At 43.8% G+C, this 23,491-nt stretch overlaps 1 protein-coding gene across 1 annotated transcript in view; it reads right to left on the bottom strand.

The window, feature by feature from the left end:
- Window positions 1-23,491, bottom strand: part of naa15 (N-alpha-acetyltransferase 15, NatA auxiliary subunit) — a 103,987-nt gene that overhangs the window by 47,211 nt on the left and 33,285 nt on the right. Inside the window, exon 5 of the mRNA XM_033020563.1 lies at window positions 8,944-9,078. Coding sequence (XP_032876454.1) covers window positions 8,944-9,078 — 135 coding nt within the window. The remainder of the gene's footprint in view (window positions 1-8,943; window positions 9,079-23,491) is intronic.

Genomic DNA, 23,491 nt, shown 5'->3' with positions numbered 1-23,491 from the left:
CCTTGATCTTCTAAAATACTTCCAGTGTAGAATTATCAGAAATTAGCATCACTAATGCTATTAACTCATATCCATATGAATTTTACATATTAACATTTGCTACATCCAATTCATTTATCAGAATATATTAAATGTTACATTTGAATCATTTACCTACTCAAAACTATGTAATACCATTATATTTTGGTTACATCTTCATTACGCTAGCCAAATTTACAAAAGCCTCCACATGAACATGCAAGGAAATAAAAGGAAAATACAGGCATGGTGCTGTCCTCATGGAAGACACACAAAGTTTTGAAGAATACAGAAGTATTATGGTCTAAAAGAATGAGGAACCAGGGAACATTCATATTAATTTACAAACTGCACTTGAGAAGCAATGCGACTGAAGCTGGTAAATCAATATGCTGTGGGCCGAGGAGCTTTATTCTACTGTTTCGTGACCCAACTCACAGAACTACATGAAATTTTCACATATTGTGTAAAAATATTATATAAATCACCCCTGAAACATAGTGCCGTGTGTTTGGCGGCCGATTCCAGGCCCCGACCACGGGAGAAAAACGGACGAATATTCATTGCACTTTATAGGCTGCCATTGGAGTAAGAAATGGTCAGAAATGGCTGATGTGTATGTAGAAATGAATTGGTGTATGTGAACTTGAACTAATTTATCTATGGTAGCAACAGTGTTATTCTCATTAACATTAAGAAGAGGTTGAAATGTTATGAATTGAAGTCCATGCAGACTTAATGACTATGAGATGGGTTTTTTTGTAGCCTGGTTTGTAGCCTCTGCCTGACCCTCCACTTGAACTTACTTATCAAAAGACTTGGAATCTGATGAAGAATATTCAGTTGACGATCAGATGTAATGTAAACAAATAAGTTAGGGAAATAAATGATTATATAACGTTTTATTTTAGTGTCGATCGTTTCACTGTTTATTTGGTCAAATTATTTAAACAATGAGTGAATTACTTATGATAATGGCGTGCTGGTGAATGACAGTGCAACAGTCCACCCACCCATCCACACATACATACACACATCCACACACACATCCATCCGTACGCACACTTCCATGCATGCACACACACATACATGCACACATACATCCGCACACACACACACATCCATCCGCGCGCAGACATACATGTACACATCCATGCACACACATACATCCGCACTTACATCCACACATACACGTTTGACAGGTATACACAGACACACACACAAACTACAGATACTCAAACAATGCAACACTTTTAGGGTTATTTTAGGTTAAAGGTAATAGCCCTCATTTGCAAAGGCACCATTGGGGGGTGGGGGGGGGGGGGTCTCTAACATATATATAGGCTCATTGTAGCTTAAAATGAATATTCATCGAGTAAACATCAGAGCATTTGATTCTTGGTCAGGATGTGACATTTACATCAGAAATAAGACAGGTCTCTTACAGGTCTACCACTCAGCATGGCACTGCCCCAGTCCCACTATGGCAGTCAGTAGGGTTCAGTAAACGTGGGAACCCAGAGGATCTGTCTTGACCCTTTAATTAGGCAGGTTCGTGAGCCCTTAAAACCTGGGACCTCTGCTGCAGTCTCAATACATTTCATATTAAAGCGACTGGAAGATGCCTTGCAGGACTGTCCCCCAGCCAGGAACTGCCCCAGTCCCACTATGGCCGTGACCCCCACTCTGCACAGTGGCAGTCAGTGGGGTTCAGTAAAGGGAGGAACCCACAAGAACTGCCCTCACCCATTAATTAGGCTGGTTCAGGAGCAGGACCTCTGCGACAGTGTCATTAAAAAAACACTGAGTTATATTCATCATATTATTTTTATATAAGTATATTTTATATACTTAATTATATATGATTACAGTCATATTTACGTCATATATATATATATTTATAGGTATAATAATATATATATATATATATATATATATATATATATATATATAGGTATAATAATATAGTTTAAATGGACTGCAGCACGGAAATAGGCTGCCTATGGTGTAATATGGGCATTGGCCACTAGATGGTGTTTACTTTCCCAATCTCATTTTCTAATTAGTTTAATTAATTAATGTGCAACTTTTGGCACTGACGAGTTATGACATCCTTCTCAATTATATTTCATCTAAATCTGTGGAATATTTCATGTAGTTCTGTGACATGGGTCACGAAAACCGATTTCTAGACACATTTGTGATGCTCGGCCCACAGCCTACAAGGAACTAATGATGAACGCGGAGTTTTGAAAGAGATAAACTGAATGTATACAAAAGATTTCCCATTGGCTGTAGGGATAATGTGTTCTCTGATTATCAACTTCAAAAATTTTGCAGATCCGGCACCTGTACCTGCAGATTGGAAGTGAGCAAATGTGACTGATCCATTAGCCTAAGAACATCAACACAGAAAAAGCTGAAATCTGCAATGAACAATGTAAAAGAACAGAGAAAAAAAGATTTGATCAGTATTAGCATGGATTTGTGAAAAAATAACATTTGATAAATTATTTTTGTTGAGGACGTGACGAATAAAACTAAAAGTATATAATAGATATAAGTACATTGATTTTCAGAAAGTATTTGATAAGATTCCATGAGGCCGGTGTCGGTCAACAAGGAAACAAAACAATGAGCCAGAGGGTAATATATAGGTATAGATTGGAAATGATTGATAAAACCAAAAGCACAGGTCTTTCAGATTGGCAGACTGCGACATTCACATGGATCAGTATTTGCACCACAACTAGTTACAATCTATATCAATATCTTGTTGAAGGTTCAAAGGTAATTATTTCTGACGATACAAAACTAGGTGGGACCGAGTTTGGAGGAGGATGTATAGGAGCTTCATTGTACATACAAGCTAAATCGATGGGATAAAGCAGTGAATGGAAATATGCACAAGGTTATGTGCTTTGGTTTAAGAATTTAGGTAGGCCATTTAGGACTGAGAGGAAGAAAAACTTTTTCACCCAGAGTTGTGAATCTATGGAATTCTCTGCCACAGATGGCAGTGGAGGCCAATTCACTGGATGTTTAAGAGAGAGTTAGATACAGCTCTTAGGGCTAACGGAACCAAGGGATAAGGGGAGAAAGCGGGAATGGGGTATGATTTTGGATGATCAGCCATGATCATATTGAATGGTGGTGCTGGCTCGAAGGGCCGAATGGCCTACTGCACCTATTTTCTATGGTGAATAAAGCAGAAGCAGTTTTATTAAATGGTAAAGGATCATGGTAAAGGTAAAGTGCAGGTGAAGCAAGAAATTACATTAACAAAAGGTTTGAGGTATTTATTTGGAGACAAATTCAGGAGCAAAGATAATTTTGTCTGGATCTGAAGAAAACACTATTTACTTCATAAGCAGATGAAAAGTAAACAGACAACAGGTGTTCAGGATCCATGAATATACCATCACAATCAAGAATGTAGCAAAAACTCCCAACTCTGCCATGATTTACTCCACCAATAAATAGAATTTTTGAATTAATCCTGTTACCCCAAGACAGCACCGTTGCAACTTAAGAGAAATTATCTAATCATTTCCATTCTCTCCTTCGCATGCAGTACTGCTAATTTCAGCCATCTATGCAATTAAATTTAAGAATCATATCATATCATATCTTATCTATCTATCTAGTATATATCTAGTATATATATCACTCTCGTGATGGTTTGTCCGGGTTCAATTTCGCAAATATTTGTTTTAGCCGTTTGTGAATTTCCTCCAAAATTTGCAAAATCGGAAAACAATTTTTAGTAGGGTTTTTCCTCCTCCTCCTCCTCTTAATGTTTGTAAAATTAGAAAATTCGGTTCACCATTTCCCTGCTTTTTCGGTAAAAAACATTAAAAATTTCAAAATGTTAAAAAAAAAATCAAGCGGCTTCTCGCACATAGAATGTTGATGAATGTTCCATTGTGTGATGTCACAATGCCATCCCTCACAGATGGCCAATCGCAATGGATCTCATTTACATATGCCTTTGCACCAGCCCCAGCCCCCCCCCCCCCGCGCCGCATGTGTCGAAGCACATGATAACGAGTGTGGGAATAGAGGGGTGATATGGAGTGGGGAATAGATGGACTACCCCCACCCCTCCCCTTCCCTCCCCACTCATCCCTCTCTCCCCCTCCCTCCACACTCTTCCCCCTCTCCCTCCTTCCCATCATCCCTCCCCTCCACCTCTGCCCCGCCCCTCACATCCCCTCCCCCCCTCTCCAACCCCCTTACCTCTCTCCCCCCTCCCCTCCTCTCTCTCTCCCCCCTTCCCTCTCTCCTCTCCCTCCCCAATCTCTCCCCTTTCCTTCTCCTCCTCTCCCCCCTCCCTCCCCACTCTTACCCGCCCCCTCGCTCCCCACTCTCCCCCCTACACTCTCCCCCTCCCTCCCCCCCACCCCTCCCTCCACACTCATCCCCCTCTCTCCCCACCCCTCCCTCCTCCCTCACCCCCATCCCACCCCTCTCTCACCTCCTCCCCTCCCAACCCCCCTCCCCCTACCAATCTCTCTCTTCCACCACTCCCCCTACTCCTCTCTCCTCTTCCCCCACACCCTCTCCACCTCTGCCCCGTCCCTCTCACATCCCCTCCCCTCTTCCACCCCGACCCCTTTCCCCCTCCGCCCCCACACCCCTACCCCACATCCCCACACCCCTCTTGCACCACTCCCGCTACCCCTCTCCTTCTCATTTCCCTCATTCCCCACTCTCCCCCCCCTCTCCCTCCCCCTCTCCCCCTCATCCCTTCTCTCCACCTCTGTCCCACCCCTCTCACATCACCCCCTCTCCAACCCCCCCTACCCCTCTCCCCGCTCTCCTCCCCCTCCCCATCCCCTCTCCCTTTCCCCCCTTCCCCCTCTCCTCTCCCTCCTCAATCTCTCCCCTTTCCTTCTCCCCTCTCCCCACCCTGTCTCCCCCTCCCTCCCTCTCCCCGCCCGTGTGTTTGGGGGGTGGTTAGTGTGTGTGTGTGACGCCGCAGGGCCCCTCCCCTCCCCGCAACCGCGCATTGGGGAAACAGACCCAATGGGTCTGCACTTGGTCTAGTATCTTATCATTTATAATATAAAACTCTCGTAACTATTAAAACTCTCGTTCGTTGGTTTGTTACGGGTTCTATTTCGCGAAAATTTGTTTAAGCTGTTTGTGAATTTACTCCTCCACCCTTTGCCGTAACGGAGAAAATTTTACATACTCCTGTAGAGTTTTTCCTCCTCCACATTTTGTTTTGAAAATTAGAGAATTTGGTTATTAATTTCCCTGCTTTTTTAGTAAAAAAACATCAAAACATTTTAAAATCAAGCTGCTGCATCAGTCACAGGGCCATCTCACAGATATCTAATCACAATGGATCCATTTACATATGGTATGACATCACAATGGGACCGGTGTGGGAGATTGGAACTTTCAAGTGGTCTGGTGTGCACAATCAAAGATGATCAAATAGAGCTAGTTGTCCTACCCCCCTCCCTATCTACCCCCTCTCCACCCCCCTCATGCTCCACTCCCCCTTCTACCATCCCACCCTCCCCTCCATCTCCCCCCTCCACCTCCACCTCCTCTTCTCCCACCCCCCCCACCTTTACCACCCTCTTTCCTCCCTCCTCTCCCTCCCCACCTCTCCCTCTCTCTCCCCCACTCTCCTCACCCCTCTCCCCATCTCCTCTCCCCATCTCCTCCCCCCACCCCCTCTCCCCCTCCCTCCCTCCCCCCATGCGTGCGTGTGTGTCCCCTCCCCTGAATTCTATAGAGCTGCCAGCAGCTTTCGTGCATGAGACGCGGACATTTCATTTCCAGAACATTCTGAACTCGTGACGCACGGTTGCATTTCCCTCTCTCCCCCTCCTCTCTCTCTCCCCGTCTCTCTCCCCCCGTCTCTCTCTCCCTCCCTCTCTCCTCCCCACCTCCCTCCCCCTCTCCCCACCTCCCACCAAGACCGAAAGTCAAAAACTTTTTTCATAACAGACAAATTTTCATCGTTGTACCACCATTTTGGACACCAAAAATGTGCCATTAAAAACTCTGCCACATATAGTCATGAATATTTAATTCATTAATAAACTTCATATGGCCCCTCATACATATATGTTTTGATAATGATCTTGGGAAATATCTTCATCAATACCAGAAGAAAAATACAGTAACATGCCTGGTATTCCGCCTTGCAAAGATCCCGTAACGATCGTTGTGCTTGATGTCCATTGTCACAACAGTTATCGGGATCGGTACCTCCATAAGTTAAATCACGGAGGCTCCAAACCTCTACTGCTTTTCACAAACCCCAACGATGTATCCTATGATAGTAGTTATTTTTGGGTGAATTATATTAAATATATCAAAAACATCGTGGTGTCAAAAACACAACGACCGGTTATGATATATTTTCCGACTTTTTAAAGTCAATTTAAAAAAGAATTGCGGCATAAGTTGGTCATCAAAACTAAGACACTGAGCAAATCTTCAATTTGGCAACATACTGTCTCTTGTTTATCTTTCGTACGCACCAAGTCACTAACTTCATTCCTCCGGAAGCTCCACAACGACCGTTACGGAGACATTGAACCTACTAAAAAATCCCAATTCAAACCTTCTGACGAACCATCGGCTATCGATATTGCTCAAATCCATAATGTAATGTACCGTTTTTTCTATCTATGGATATAATTTGGTTTTCTGTAATAATGTAACGTTTGTTCTCTGGAACACCAAACCTTTGCGGGTCCACCGCAACGCACTTTTGTGTGAATGATCGTGTCCACTCAGATGGATGCAGTATTCTACTGCATGATCAGATGAAGTGGAAACGGTATTTGCAATTTTATTGTTCCATGTGGTATTCATAAACATAGAAAGGAATAAGAAATACGTGCACTTACTGTGCCAACCAGATCACTGGTGGACACCACGCGACAACCGTTACACAAAATGTATTTGTGCATTCTGATGTCATTTTCGGAAACTTGCCATCAATATGCTATCTTTTCTTATGTTTTTTCTTGATACTATGTTAGTCATGAACCCAATAAAGTGCTTGTCAACCTTTTTGAAGGAATTTGAAATTTGACCCCCTTTGTCACATTATTGTGTGCCAGTATTGTAAAAAAGACTCATATAGCAGTCATATACAATAACAAACTTTTCTTAAGCCATGGCTGGAATCAATGGATCACCATAGAATAAAATGCTGCTGAGAAATATTCAAGGATTGATTCAAATGGAATTCAGATATGGTTGTGGTACAAAAGGATCATATTGAAGTTTCATCACCACTGTAGTTTACACACAATTACTGAGTATGGTGTGTGCTTGGATAAAATTCTATGGGTCAACACATTCCTGGATGTCATTTTACGCAGGATAAAGGAGACCTAAAATAGAACAAAATCAAGAGGAACTCAGTGGGTCATGTAGCACTGTTCAGGGAATGTACAGATGATGCTTCGGAACCAAAAGGCTGCCTGTCCTTTCTCTCCACAGATGCTGCGGAGTTCCTTCAGTCTTTTGCTTTTTGCTCAAGATTCCAGCTGCTAGACTAAAATAGATTAAGCTTCCAGCCATGTCATTTGTCAAGGTGATGCAAGTGATTAGCCATGCTCCTTTCCCCGACATTTGACAGTACACTAGACCAAGATTGTTCCTTTGAATTTATTTCCAAAAGGCAGAACAGTTCTACGGTACCAAATCTATTAATTTAAAACTGGTTATGGGCAAGATGTTTATGAGAGTCATAAATAACCTCTATGGTAACACAAATTATTAGGGACTTAATTTCTGGGAAAATGTCTCGTCAACTCATGGGAATTTTATGAATTTGATTCAGAAAATTCAGATTTGATAATGAGACATCCTGAGACACCTGATTGGACAATCTTGTTGAAAGTGAGCCTGCCCTGTCATGGAGAAAGCCAGTGTATAGTGCAGGAATAAAGTTATTATATGACCCATAATAGATATCAGCAAAGTCATGGATAAATGTTTATTTAAGACCTAGATATCAATATTGGAGCGAGCGCCACAAATTTCTATATATGTCTAAATATTTGTGCAAGCAATATGATCCTCAAGAATAGGCAAATATACCTCTACATGCTGAAGAAAACAGCATTTAGCTTACAAGTAGTGTACTACACATAGTTGCTCAACGCCGTACATGTGCATTTTACATAGAAAATACTTAAAGCCATTGATAAAGGAAATACTGATATTGAAATGTTCAAAATTAAAATCGTAGTTGTAGCCAAAGCAAATAATGCATTTGACCCGATAATCGTACTGTTCAATATGTTCAATACATAGAACGTCACCACTTTTATGACTTTGCTTAAACCATATAGTATATCAAACCTAGTTTTCCTTTCTGCGTGGTGGTAAGAGGTGCATTGGAAAAAGATCAGAGGCTATCGCTTTTTAGTCAGTTCCATGAATTTTACAGGGCTCTTCTTCCCCATTGTAATGTAGAAAGTCATAGACATTACAAAGATTTTTTAGGCGATTACTAATGCAATTTCTTTTTATTTAATTCTGCTGCTAACCACAACTCCACAATAACTGTGGTTTGCCAATGTTTTAAGGGATACTGTCAATAAGATTAATCTTGCATCAGATATTTATCCTATCAATCTAATATTGAGAGCTGTATTTTGCTACATATTGTGATATAATTATTTTTTCCCTTTCAATTAGTTTTCTTTAAATCCACTGCATCTTCCAGTCATTTCTAGAACAGAAAATTTCAAAATAAGCGCAAAGCAAAATCACAGGAATCAAATTAGAAATAATTAATATTGCCTTGGCAATCTATCATTGCCCTGTAAGAGTAATAACAAAATAACCAGTTTAATACATAATTGGGGAATTAGGCTCTGGTGCCCTAATATTCTTCATCAAGAACAAAATGAATACATTAAATTGAAAATAGCATACCTGCTGCGTCTTCCTGAATTCTTCTAGAATTTTTGAAGCCATGTCATAATCTTCTAGTAAATGGTATGCTATTGCATAGCCGATCCAGGATGCTCTCTGAGCAGGGCGGAGTTGAAGTAACTGGTACCTGGTTTCCTAGACAAATTAATATGAAAATCAAGGAATCAATAATATGAATATCAAATTCATGAAATCATAAAAAACATTTAAATAAAAAATACTAAAAAGAGACAAGAATTGGGTGCTTTTTCAGTCAATAAATTCTCTCTGAATTTTAGGATAGATATGAATATGATATATATGCCCCATTAAAAAAATGATTGAAGCTGCCATTCATAAATCAGTCTTAAATGTTTATCTCCCTGCAGTTGTTTTCCAATTACTCTTCAAACACTGGACATGACACAAAGCAGTGCAGCATCGCACCGGAACGGGCCCTTCGGTCCACAATGTTCATGCAAATGAATCCCTTCCCACCCATTTCTACAGCTGATCTAACTTTAGCTTTGACAAGTTTTTCACCAAATTTGGTGTCACTAACTGGCAGAGTTACTAACCAATTAACCTACATTTATGGCCAAGGCATTTGTATATAACACAAACACGAGGTCCCACCACAAACCCCTGGGAAACTCCATAAGTCACAGAGCTGCAGCCATGATAACACCCTTTAACCACAACCTGTCTATAGGTAAGCTAGTTCTGGCTCCATACCACTAAGTCATTGCCTATCTTGGGCATTTTAAGCTTCTGGATCAGCCTAACAGGGACTTTATGAAATGCCTTACTAAAATCCATGTCAACATGCCCTCCATGTATAAAGCTATGCTGCCTATTCTCTTCTAAATGCAAGTAAATCCCATCGTGAGAATTCTCTCCAATAACTTCCCAAACACTGTTGTGAGAGTCACTGGCACTAATTTCCTGGATTATCGCCACTTCCCCTCTTAAACAAAGGATCAACTGCTTTGATTTTACACTTCCATCCTCTGCACTATTTTATTTTTGTCATAAAACTATATTTATCTTCCTGAAAACTAATTTTGGTAGCACCATAGCTTGCTGGAGATGAATTGTGTCAAAAAAGAAGTTACAATAAAAATACTCAAGGCGGGAATTTTTTCTTCATATTTAAATTCTGACTAGGCAATAAATTTCTCTATGTTATTAGAACCAGCCTCGATTAAATTCTATGCCCCATCTTATGTTCCCGGTTTACTTAGGTTCTTGTAATTTCCACACAATTATTTAAAACTACTGCTCCGAAGCACTCCAGTTACCTGTAGTTAGATTGCCAGATTTAAAGTTTGGTCAGAATTAGATAGGAATCCCAAAACAGCAGAAAAGTAGACAAGATTTGATTGAAATCTTTCCATTCAAGATTCCTACGCACCAATCTTGGTCAATGGAAACGAGCCACCACCTCCACACATCAAATAGCAAATATTTATTTAAATACTCATTTCCAAAACCAATGCTATAATAAAGCAAATTGAATGATAACATTGCAGTTCAATCCACATGATTAAATCTCAAAACACTGCCTATAACACCAGATGCATACAAAGTAAGCTGGATGAAAAAATAAGGTACATTTGAAAACTAGATTGATGTCTGTGCGTGAAACAAACAGTTCTTTATATGTCTATTCCCACTAACATTATCTGCGTTATAACATAGCCAAGATACTTTATTTACATTTTGATAGTATTTTGTAGTTACATTCTACTTTTGTGCCAGCAGATGGTGTTCATGGGAAAGCTGTTTTTAACAGGGTATGTAACAAGTACTGTACAATGAAATGTGTAGCCATCTTGTGACAAGGAGCCCATACTGTGAACTGTGTGCTTTTTCTTTCTCATCAATTCCCTTGTTGCCCCATGCTGCACTACTGTTCCATTTTTCAGCAAGTTTGAATTTATCACACAACCTCAAACAGTAAGCAACAGCGCAATTGAATCGGAACCAGTACCCAATCTTATGTTCAATGATACATATTTTTCACCCCTCTGGTTTTGGGCTACAATAGTACCATTGCTTTCAACTTGGGTATGGATAAAGAGTGTAAAAAATATAATTTAAAATAAATTTTGTACAGCAAAACTTTGATAGTCAAGATTTTGGAGGGCTTTGGTAGCAAATTCCAGATTGACAAATTTTCCAGGCGGATGGATGTAAATCAATATTAATGTCCAATACCCATTTGTAATTATTTTTTAAATGTTACACAGTGCTCAAATATATTTCCTAGTTAATCAGTTAAAAGAGAATGTTTAAACTAGTTGACCAATAGTCAGAAGTGACTACAATCAAGATTCGAAATTGTAGGACAGTGGATTATCAGTTTTACCGTAAAATGCCTCAGCATTGAGCACTAAAACGTCTAACTGTTGAGCTATAAATTGTTTTCAAAACAACTTTCATATTCACCTTATGCTCAATGGAAAAGCAATTAATTTAAAAAAGAGAGAAAATCAAAAAGTGAAAGTCTGGTGGCAGAAAGCTGAGCTTTGATTTTGTTTTTGAAGTTTTATGTCTGAATGGCCTGTCCCACTTGGGTGTCATTTGCGTGTCACACAGGTGGCGCGTGAAGATTTTGTGAAGATTTTGTGAATCCCAAAATCCTGGGGCACCACGCGCGTCACTGCCTACGCCATCACATCTCACCACACGCCATGTGCGCGTGACGCGTAAATGACGTCACGTAAATGACGCGCAAATAACACCCAAGTGGGACAGGCCCTTCGCAGACAAGCCCTTCTTATGAAGACATTCAAAAGACAATAGGTGCAGGAGTAGGCCATTCGGCCCTTCGAGCCAGCACCACCATTCAACGTGATCATGGCTGATCATCCCTAATCAGTACTCCATTCCTGCCTTCTCCCCATATCCCCTATCTTTAAGAGCCCTATCTAGCTCTCTCTTGAAAGTGTCCATAGAACCGGCCTCCGAGGCAGAATATTCCACAGACACAACTATCTGTGTGAAGAAGTGTTTGCTAGTCTCCGTGGCTTACCCCTCATTCTTAAACTGTGGCCCCTGGTTCTGGACTTGCCCAACATCGGGAACATGTTTCCTGCCTCTAGCGTGTCCAAACCCTTAACAATCTTATATGTTTCAATAAGATTCCCTCTCATCCTTTAAGCCCAGCCGCTCCATTCTCTCAGCATATGTCAGTCCCGCCATCCCAGAAATTAACATTGTAAACCTATGCTGCACTCTCTCAATAGCAAGAATGTCCTTCCTCAAATTAGGGGAACAAAACTGCACACAATACTCCAGGTGTGGTCTCACTAGGGCCCTATACAACTGCAGAAGGACCTCTTTGCTCCGATACCCAACTCCTCTTGTTATGAAAGCCAACATGCCATTCGCTTTCTTCAATGCCTGTTGTACCTGCATGCTTACTTTCATTGACTGATGAACAAGGACCCCCAGATCTCATTGTACTTCCCCTTTTCCCAACTTGACACCACTTAGATAATAATCTGCTTTCCTGTTTTGGCTACCAAAGTGGATAACCTCACATTTATCCACATTAAACTGTGAAATTGCAGCATGCAGCATTCATTCCCACAAGCCTAATCCAAAAATTCAATGAGATCCCAGGAAGCCCACTAAATTAATTTATAGGGTCACTTATCATTATTCCAAGCTCAATTAAGACATCAGCAACACAACCTCGCTTAATTTGACAGACCTGACATCAGAGGAACCAGCCTTTGCTGCACACTCCGGAAAATATATCCTTATCGTAATGAGACCAAAATTATGCACAATCCTCCACATGTCCCACCACTGGCAAAAATAATTATACCAATAACCTGATGATAGAAAGGTTTGTTTGAGAACTTAGAACCTAACATATAATGTGCTAGGCTTTTTATTTATTCATTTTGCAGCAAAGTGGGCATGGCTAGTAAAGATAGCATTTTACTTCGGAGTCACGTGAGTGACTACGTGAAGAACCCCGCCAGGACGCATGCGTGTCATATCACTTTCACGCTTGCGAAACGACAGGCGGGGTGGAGCGTTCCCCCGCAGCGGTAAGTTTGAAACCGCGACCTGCAGGTAAGTGATTTACTCTGCGGTAGTGTTTGTCCCCGCGTTGTTTTTACACAGGGGGGGGAAGCTGGACAAAATAGTGTCCACATGTGCTGCGAGTAAAGCTGGCTGGGGAGGACCGCGAAGTTGCGGGAGCCAGCAGCAGCTAAAGGCACAAGCCCCGTAAGTGGGATCAGCTGTGCCGACTTTTGGTCCCGCGCCGGCCAGAACACCACGGCCGGGCAGGAGACTATTCAGAATGCGGCCGTCGACTTTGACAAGTCGAAACGGCAGGAGGCGGGGTGGAACGACGTTCCCCCGTAGCGACAGTTTAAACCTGGACCTGCAGGTAAGTGAAACTGCGGTCTTTATTCTCCCCATACTGTTTCACAGGTGGGGAAACATGGAGAGCTGTGCAAACAACGGCAAGTTTTAAGCCTGGACCTGCAGGTAAGTGATACTGCGGTCTTTATTGTCCCCATACTGTTCTACAGGTGGGGGAAACATGCACAAGGCAAAGAAGTCGACCAGAGCTGCGACAAAGCTGGCGGGGGAAGACCGCGGAGTTGCGGACGCCAGCAGCGGCCGGCGGCACAGGAATCACCCGTAAGGGAACAGCTGTGCCCGACTTCGCCCCCGCACCGGCCAGATTAAACACTGCGTCTGGGCGGGAAGGCAAGAAGAAAACCAAAAGAGTCGTTGACTGATGAGTCCGACTTTGGGCGGCCAGCGACCGTGAGCGCTGGAGCCGGTTGGAGCGGCTTATGGAGCCGAGCTCCAACATGAAAAAGAAAGTTGGATCGGCTTATGGAGCCGAGCTCCAACATGACAGGCGATGGAGATGGAGTCTAGATGGAGTCTAGTCACTGTGGGCACTATCTAAAACCCACAGCAGCACCTCTTGTAGGGCTGCACAGTGCATCTCCCTCGTCAGAGGGGAGTACTGGGGGGTCAATTCTGGGCTGACCCTGAAGAGGGGTTTGACGAACAAAACTACAAGTGTGCAGGGGGTGCAGGAAGGCAAAATCTACTGGTCATGGTGTCAAAATACATACAGCCAGACCACGATTGACACCACTGCAAAAATACTAGGGACCAGGAAACTGCGCATCCCTGAATGTTCCAGTCGTGGAAATAGCATCTGGAAAGCCCTGGGGCTCATAAAGGCGACAACATTAAGGATCTCCTACAGCCAAAGACAGCACCCTTATGCACCCACCAGCAGAACAAGAGAAGCTGGTGAAAGCTCAAAGGCCGGGCATACAGGACAGCGGTCTTTTAGACCATAGCCCAGACCAGCCTTTCTGGAAGATGCGCAAACCCCCAACCCAAAAACAAACCCAGACTCAACTTCCACGAAGACCACACAGAAGAAGCAAACTTCCACTGGTAACAATGGAGGTAGGTGGGTCTGGTCCCTTGCAAATTATAGGAAGAGTGGATAATACACACATTGGTGGGAGATTACACTCTTTTGGATATGGTGTATATTAACTACAGACACTTATATCCTAAGCAGTATCCAGGGATATACCATTGAATTGTGCAAAAGGGGTAATGGGTAAATTCCAACACGATTGGCTGGAATACATTGTACTATATATTCAGTACAAAATGGGAACTGGTAACTGCTAAAGGACTGATTTCCAAAGGCTACTCCATGGCTAGCATCGACCTAAAAGATGCTTACTATTCAGTGCCTACACGGACTGATCACAAACGTTATTTTAAAAAATTCAACTGGATCGGGCAGCTCTGGCAGTATAGAGCTCTACCAAATACATAATCATATGATCATACTAATTGTGGGCATAACTTTGGAGCTGTAACATCCATCCAGTTAAATCTAAACTAACGCCTACCAACATAATGGATTATTTGGGGTTCACTATTGACAGCTCACATGTCGGTGACTTTACCAAAGGACAAGGCTACAGTCTTAACTGAGGCCTGCAACAACCCCACTGACATCAGTGAACCGTCTATCAGACTGGTAGCAAGTATAATTGCAATATAGTGTCTGCCTTTCTAGCCACACAATTTGGACCTTTGTATTACCAAAAATCTACAAAGGGCAAAATACAAACATTCAAAGTTAATACTGGTCATTTCGACAGACCAATAAGCCACCAATCAAAGCTTATGGAATTAAAATGGTGGAGGGACAACATTCGGCATTGTTCCAACCCTATCGTTATCAGCAAACCCTTAGTGGTGCTACAAACTGATGCCAGTGCGCTTGGTTGGGGTACTACCAATTTCCATCTCCATCTGTGGAGGTAGATGAAAGGCACAGGAGGCATCATTATCACAGACACTGGGCATAAACTACCTGGAAATGTGGGATGCGTTCTATGGCCTAAAGTCATACTGCTCTGGGATAAATCACCAGCATGTTAGACTACAGAGTGACAATCTGACTAATACAATTTGGTAATGGTGTATCCAGAGAAATATTGGAATATCAGCTACTTACCTACCAGGTAACCCAAAATTCAGTGACAGACATCAGGTCACGCAAATTCAATAAGATAAGACTTAATCACCAGTTACCAAACTGTGTTTCTTGGGAACCAGACCCTGGGACAGCAGGGACAGATGCTTTTCACTGCATTGAGGGGGCAATTGTTTATCTATGCATTCTCTCCTTTTCTGCATCATCAGTCGGGTATTACGAAAAATACAACAAGACTCAGCGTCTGTTAATTGGTAGTGCCGATTGGCCTACTTAACCATGGTTCCCTGTGATACTCAACATGGAGTTTAACCATGCATCACCATCCTGAAACAACCAGATTATTGGTTCATCCCGTAACAGGGGAACCCATCCATGTCAAAAACAACAAACCTATCAATTTGTAGAGTCTAAAGAAACCTCTACTGCAACTGGGACTGGCGGACCGAACATTGAACATTATCTCAGCGGGCCAAAGACAGTCCACCAAAAACTATATCTGGTATACATCAGGAAATGGGAGATATATTGTCACAGAAACAACATCACCTACAGTTTGATGAACATAACGTCTGTTCTCGAATTCCTGGCAGGCCTCCATTATGATGAGGGGCTCAGTTACAGCCATTAACTGCGCCAGAAGTGCCCTATCAACATATCTATGGCGAGGATCAGAGCGTCATTCTGTTGGGACTCACCCCTGGTAACCAAACTTATGAGGGGAATTTTTAATATCTATTCCCCAAGAACCAGGTACTCTCTAAATGGGATATGAGTATTGCCCTAACGTTGCTAAGGAATTGGTCTCCAGCAACAGCTCTGTCCCTGCAAAGACTGACGCACAAAGCAGTCATGCTGATGGCTTTGGTCACTGCACTAAGGGTACAGTCGTACATAAATTAAGGCTGGACTATATGACTTCTTCAACAGGAATATAACGTTTCATATTACGAATTAGTCAAACAGAACAGATCATCAGGCCTCAAAATAGAATTTAGGGATTGCCCTACAGATATCGTCTCTGTATAATAAGACAATTATTGTTCTATATGGATACTATTTCCAGATGGCTGAAACAGGTTTTAACAACAGCTGCGGTGGATACTAACATATTCAAATCTTATTCCACCAGGGCTGCAACTACATCGGCAGCTATGGAGTTGGATGTACCAATGAACCAAATCCTCGAGACAGCAGGATGGATCAGGGGAAAATGTTCCAACTATTCTACCACAAACCAGTAGTTAAACTGGAACTTTGCAGAGCCAATTTTAAGTTCTGTAATATAATTTCACCCCATAAATAGGGGCTATAATTTGTTGTTAACAATTTATCATGGATTTCAATGTTGGATTCATGTCTAAACATGTTAACACAATTCCTCCCAGTCAATTAAGGCAGATGTGATGCATGGACTCGTTTCCACGGCATGAAATCACAGAGCTTTGAAATCTTCACGTAGTCACTCACGTGACTCCGAAGTAAAATAGTAAGATTAAACGAGAACTTACCAGTTCGAAGTTTGATCGTTATTTTGTGAGGAGTACGTTGAGGGAATACGTGCCCACCGCTCCCACCCTTGATCATATACTGAACTGGTATTTTCTTCTCTAATCGTACTATGTTCAGTCATTACAGTTATCTGTGATTTCACACCGCTGCTTTGAAGAATGACACGCACGCGTCCTGGCGGGGTTCTCCACGTATTCCCTCAACGTACTCCTTACAAAATAACGATCAAACTTCGAACTGGTAAGTTCTCGTTTAATCTTACTATTTATTTACCAAGCTCATTGGCGTTTCAGAAGGTGGCAGTGAGGTAACTCCTTTAACTCCTTAAGTCACCATTTTGTAACATTGTTAATGTGCTACAAGATGGGGAATTCCAGTATTTAAATTCAATGATGAATAAATCACAATTTTTTTTCCAAGTCAGTGAATTAGAAGACACTAAAACCTCGTTTTTTTATGTGCCCATTGTGCTTATCCTTTTTGATGCAAAGCCAGTGTCTCACTGTATGAAACTTGGTCTCTTGCCTGCAATTTGGGCTGGCTCAGTTAATTTTATGTCCAACTAGACTAAGTGGGACCCGTTGGGTCCCATGTTCACACGGGAGGGCTGACCCCCAACGCAATATTCCACCTCTCCACCAATTCCAATATTGGTGGCCAGTGGGGGGGCTTTCTGGAGCGCTGGTATGGGTTCATGGGGTGGCAGCTCAGTCTCTCAAGCCTGATCTGCTGGCAGCTCACTCACGGCTGGTGCGCTGGCAGTTGATTCATGGCTAGTCCTTGAAATTCCATTTCAAGCAGGGTGCAAGGCCACCAAATTCAAATCCATTTTCCTACCATTTCAAGCAGGGTGCAAGGCCACCAAATTCAAGTGCAGTTTCATACCACTTCAAGCAGGGTGCAAGGCCACCAAATTCAAGTGCAGTTTCACACCACTTCAAGCTGGAACCAAGTCCACCAAATTCAAGTGCAGTTTCCTACCACTTCAAGCAGGGTGCAAGGCCACCAAATTCAAGTGCAGTTTCATACCACTTCAAGCTGGAACCAAGTCCACCAAATTCAAGTGCAGTTTCATACCACTTTCAGCAGGGTGCAAGGCTACCAAATTGAGTGCAGTTTCATACCACTTCAAGCAGGTTGCAAGGCCGCTAAATTCAAGTGCAGTTTCATTCCACTTCAAGCAGGGTGCAAGGCCACCAAATTCAAGTGGTTTCGTTCCATTTCAAGCAGGGTGCAAGGCCACCAAATTCAAATGCAGCTTCATACCATTTCATGCAGGGTGAAACCACCATAAAACCACACAAAACACTAAACTCACAGTTCAGTAGACATTCAGTGTGTTCAGTTGATTCACAGCTCAGACAGAGTCGTGACCTCTCCCTCCACATCATGCAGAGACTGAGCCACACCCACACTTCCGGGTTTTATAACCCCTCCCCCTCCCTCTGGAAAAGGTTTGGCCTTCATGGCGTGATTGACAGGAGAGAGATTCTCAAATTTTTTTTAACACTAATAACACTTTTAACTTTAAAATTTTAAACACTAATAACACATCATAGATGGGAAGAATTCTCTGCACCTGCTGAGCAGAGGGGGACTGAATAAGATGGCCAAAAATCACAGCCGTAAGTGGTAGCGTTTTATCTAAAATCAATATACAGTGCAAACAGGAAGTAAGTGCATTTGCAGCAGTGCCATTTAACTTCAAGCCAAAGCACCCAAACCGCCATTTGCAGTAAGTAGTGCCTTTCAACTTCAAGCCAAAGCACCCAAGCCACCATTTGCAGTAAGTAGTGCCTTTCAACTTCAAGCCAAAGCACCCAAGCCACCATTTGCAGTAAGTAGTGCCTTTTAACTTCAAGCCAAAGTACCCAAGCCACTATTTGCAGTAAGTAGTGCCTTTTAACTTCAAGCCAAAGCACCCAAACAACCATTTGCAGGCAGTGCCTGTTTACTTCAAACAAACCACATTTTCATTTTCAAACCACATTAAGGGAACTCAGTTGAGTAGACATGTGTTCAGTGTTATTCTGAGCTCAGAGAGACGTGACCCTTTGGCTTCATCCATCTTGCAGAGACTGAGTGAGGCACACCACTTCCTGGTTTTATAGTCCCTCCCCTCCCTCCAGCAGGGGTAGCAGAGAGAATGATGATTTAAAAAAAAAAACATTAATATCTCTCTGATTTTTCATCGATGGGAAAAATCCTCTGGTCCAGGAAGGCGGAGGGGGGCTCTGAGCGAGGTGGCCAAAATTGACGGCCATAGGTGGCGGCGTTCTCTCAGAAATCGCAGCAGTGGGTCAAAAGCGGTCAAGATCAGACTTTTAGTAATAAGATGATGACCCCAAGGTGGGGTACTTGAAGATAGTAATGCAAGTAAATATCAAGGAAAGTTAGTTAGATTCTTTCGGGTTTGAGACAGTCATTGTCTGGCACTTCTTGCCACTGGTCAGACCAGTCATTTAAAAAAATATTTTCTCGGCCTTACTGCATGTAGGCATGGGATTATCAAATTGGGACAAAGAGGTGCATGCAGGAAAAACATGTTTCAAACAATACAAGTTCAGTTTAAAATGACAAAATGCAGTAAAAAACACATCGCACAGCTTGAATCCATGAGTATCCAAGAATAGACACAATGGATCTTCATCTTTGGGAAAATAAAATCATAATCCAGGGCTCTCGCTTAACTTTTTTTCCCTGTTGTCAGCCAGGCAACTTTTTAGGTTGCCAAATTACAGTTTAGGTGGTCATTTAAGACGGCTTGCATGACACGTGCGATAATGTGCTCGGACGAAGTGTGTAGTTACCAGTCAGAATTATGGTCAATGAAGCATTCACATATTATTTCTGCTTCAAATAAAGTCACAAACTAAACATATTCACCAATCAAGACACAATATATACCACAATGACATGCAGCAAAATGACAATACAGTATCTCATCTCCTTTCTATTATTTCTTTCCACTTCCAAACAAAATTCTGGTTGGATTACTCAGCTTATGATCAACCTCAGTGAGACCAAGTGCAGGCTTGGCATTCGCTTCGCACGACACCTACACTCAGTTCGCAATAACCAACCTGATCTCCCGGTGGCTCAGCACTTCAACTCCTCCTCCCATTCCGAATCCGACCTTTCTGTCCTGGGCCTCCTGCATGGCCAGAGCGAGGCCCACCGCATATTGGAGAAGCAGTACCTCATATTTTGCTTGGGTAGTTTACACCCCAGCCGTATGCACATTGGCACATTGGCTGCACGTAGTCCTTGCTTACTCCCTCCTTCCCCTCCCATTCCCAGCTCTCCCACAGCCTACTGTTTCCGCCTCTTCCTTTCTTTTTCCTGACTCCCCCCCCCCGACATCAGACTGAAGAAGGGTCTCGACCCGAAACGTCGCCTATTCCTTCGCTCCATAGATGCTGCCTCACCCGCTGATTTTCTCCAGCTTTGTCCACCAACGGGATCCCACCACTGGCCACACCTTCCCATCTCCTCCCCTGTCGGCTTTCCGCAGAGACCGTTTCTTCCGTAACTCCCTGGTCATTGCGTCCCTTGCCACCCAAACCACCCCCTCTCCTGGCACTTTCCCTTGCAACTGCAGGTAGTACTACACTTGTCCCTTCACCTCCCCCCTTCACTCCATTCAAGGATCCAAGCCGTCTTTCCAGGTGCGGCAGAGGTTCACGTGCACCTCCTCCAACCTCATCCATTGCATCCGCTGCTCTAGGTGTCAGCTGCTCTACATCGGTGAGACCAAGCATAGGCTTGGCGATCGCTTTGCCCAACACCTCCCCTCGGTTCGCAATAACCAACCTGATCTCCCGGTGGCTCAGCACTTCAACTCCCCCTCCCATTCCGAATCCGACTTTTCTGTCCTGGGCCTCCTCCATGGCCAGAGTGAGGCCCACCGTAAATTGGAGGAGCAGCACCTCATCTTTTGCTTGGGCAGTTTACACCCCAGTGGTATGAAAATTGACCTCCAATTTCAGGTAGTCCCTGCTTTCACTTCCGCTTCCCAGCTCTCCCTCAGCCCACTGCCTCCGCATCTTCCTTTCTTCTTCCCACCCCCTTCACCCTCACATCAGTTTGAAGAAGGGTCTTGACCCAAAACGGCGCCTATTTCCTTTGCTCCATAGGTGCTGCCTCACCCACGGAGTTTCTCCAGCATTTTTGTCTCCCCGTTCACACAAGTTCTGTTATCCCACTTTCCTCACCCACTCCCTACACATTAGGGGCAATTTTACAGAGACAGGTTAACCTACAAAGCCAATGCATCTTTGGGATGTGGGAGGATACCTACATGCTCGCAGGGAGAATGTGCAAATTCAACACAGACAGTGCCCGAGGACAGGATCGATCACAGATCCCTGGCGTGTGAGGCAGCAAGTCCACCAGCTGTGCCAACACACAAAAAATTATACGTTGATAACTTTGGTTACTAAAAAAAAAAAAATATATCCATTTTCAGTCTTAAATCTCTAAGTGATGCTATGTCCCCCTTTACAGCTACTGTATGTTTTAATTCAGTCCAAGACTATGGGACAGTACATTGGCCATAAAGTTGCTGCCTAAAATTGCCAAAGACCCGGAATTGATCCTGAATATGGGTGCTGTCTGTATGGAGTTTGCTCCCTTTCCCTTTGATTGCATGGGTTTTCTTGTTCCCTTCCACATTCCAAAGGTGTGCGGGAACCTTTTTCAGACCCAACCCAAAACGTAATATTTTCCTTTTGTCCAGAGATTCTTTCTGACCTGTTGAGTTACTCCAGCTTTTTGTGTCTATCTTCAGTTTAAACCAGCATCTGCAGTTCTTTCCTACACACGCGATACTATACGATAGAACTTTATTAATCCCAGGAGGGAAATTTTGTGTGTGTGTGTAGTTATATATTCATATATAAATATACACTGTTTTCTTTTCTCGTTTATAACATTGTTTACAGAGTACTATGTTTACATATTCTGTTGGGCTGCTGCAAGTAAGGATTTCATTGGGACATGAGAGAAGAAAACATTCTTGACTCTTGACTTACGTCGCTAATGTGTGGGATAGAACTAGTGTACGGGTGATCGGTGGTCGGCGTGGACTCGGTGGGCCGAAGGGCCTGTTTCCACGCTGAATGTTTAAATTAAACTAAAACACTAAAACCAGAGGGCATCTAAAGAAGGGTCTCTACCTGAAACGTCACCCAATTACTTCTATCCAGAGATGCTGGCTGCTCCATGGAGTTCCGCCGCACAATTAAAGCATGGAATAGTCTTCACCCTACTATAGGTACCCAACCAGAAGCAATTAAATTTAAGGTAGCTCTTTTTTCCCCCAAGAACCCTTTTTTGTTTAAGTCCAAGTCAAGAGTCAAGAGAGTTTTATTGTCATGTGTCCCAGATAGGACAATGAAATTCATGCTTGCTACACAACAGAATATGTAAACATAATGTAAACATATGTAAACATAATACAGAACAGGAGATAAAAGTTCGGGGAGAGAGAGAGAGGGGGGGAGAGAGAGAGAGAGGGGGGGGGGAGAGAGAGAGGGGGGGGGAGAGAGAGAGAGGGGGGGAGGAGGAGAGAGAGGGGGGGGAGAGTAGAGAGGGGGGAGATTGAGACGACGATGCCCGAGAGCTGGGGGAGACGAGAGAGAGAGAGGGGGGAGACGAGAGAAGAAGGAGCAGACCGAAGGGGGAGGAGCGAGATGATGCACGGGGGGACAGAGGAGGAGAGAACAGGGGGAGGCTGGAGAGAGAGAGAAGAGGCGCGGGCTTGTAGGACGAGGGGGGGCAGTACGCAGAATCGCGCAGAGAGAGACGGGGGGGAGAGAGACGATTCAGGTGGACGGAAGGGAGATCGTCGAGAGGTGAGAACGAGAGAAGCCCGGGAGTCTGAGCTTGTTCAGGGGCGCTTCTAGGCAGAATGAAGATAGACCCGAAGAGAAAGGGAGAGGGAGCCCGAGTTCAAGATCACTGGCAGATGAGAGACGAGCATCGCATGCGAGGGGGAGACTCGAGACCTAATATCGGGATGAGAGGTGTAGCGGACCTGGACTGAGGTGGACGGGAACGAGGGTCCTCGAGCCGTATCTGAGAGAGAGCAGACGGAGGAGAGAGGGAGGGGAGAGATACGAAGAGGGAGGGGGGTCGAGAGGAGAGAGAGAGAGGGGGGAGGGAGAGACGAGGAGAGAGAGGGGGGGGGTGGAGATGAGAGAGCCGAGGGGGGAAGAGGAGAGAGAGAGAGGAGGAGGGGAGAGAGAGAGAGAGAGGAGGGGAGGGGCAAGGAGAGAGAGAGAGAGCAGAGAGGGGAGAGGAGAGAGAGAGGGAGGGGGAGAGAAGAGAGGAGAGAGAGAGAGGGGCTGGCGAGATGGAGATGAGCAGGGGGGGAGAGAGAGGAGAGAGGGGGGGGGCGAGTGAGAGAGAGAGAGGGGGGGGAGGAGACGAGAGAGACGGTGGAGAGAGAGAGAGGAGGGGGGAGAGAGAGAGAGGGGGGGGAGAAGAGAAGAGAGGGGGGGGAGGGAGAGAGAGGGGGGGAGGGAGAGAGAGAGA

Source organism: Amblyraja radiata, chromosome 1 (assembly GCF_010909765.2).
Source record: "Amblyraja radiata isolate CabotCenter1 chromosome 1, sAmbRad1.1.pri, whole genome shotgun sequence".
Lineage (NCBI taxonomy): Eukaryota > Metazoa > Chordata > Chondrichthyes > Rajiformes > Rajidae > Amblyraja > Amblyraja radiata.
The sequence above is the reverse complement of the archived record's forward strand: the minus strand, read 5'-3'. Positions and strand labels throughout refer to the sequence as shown.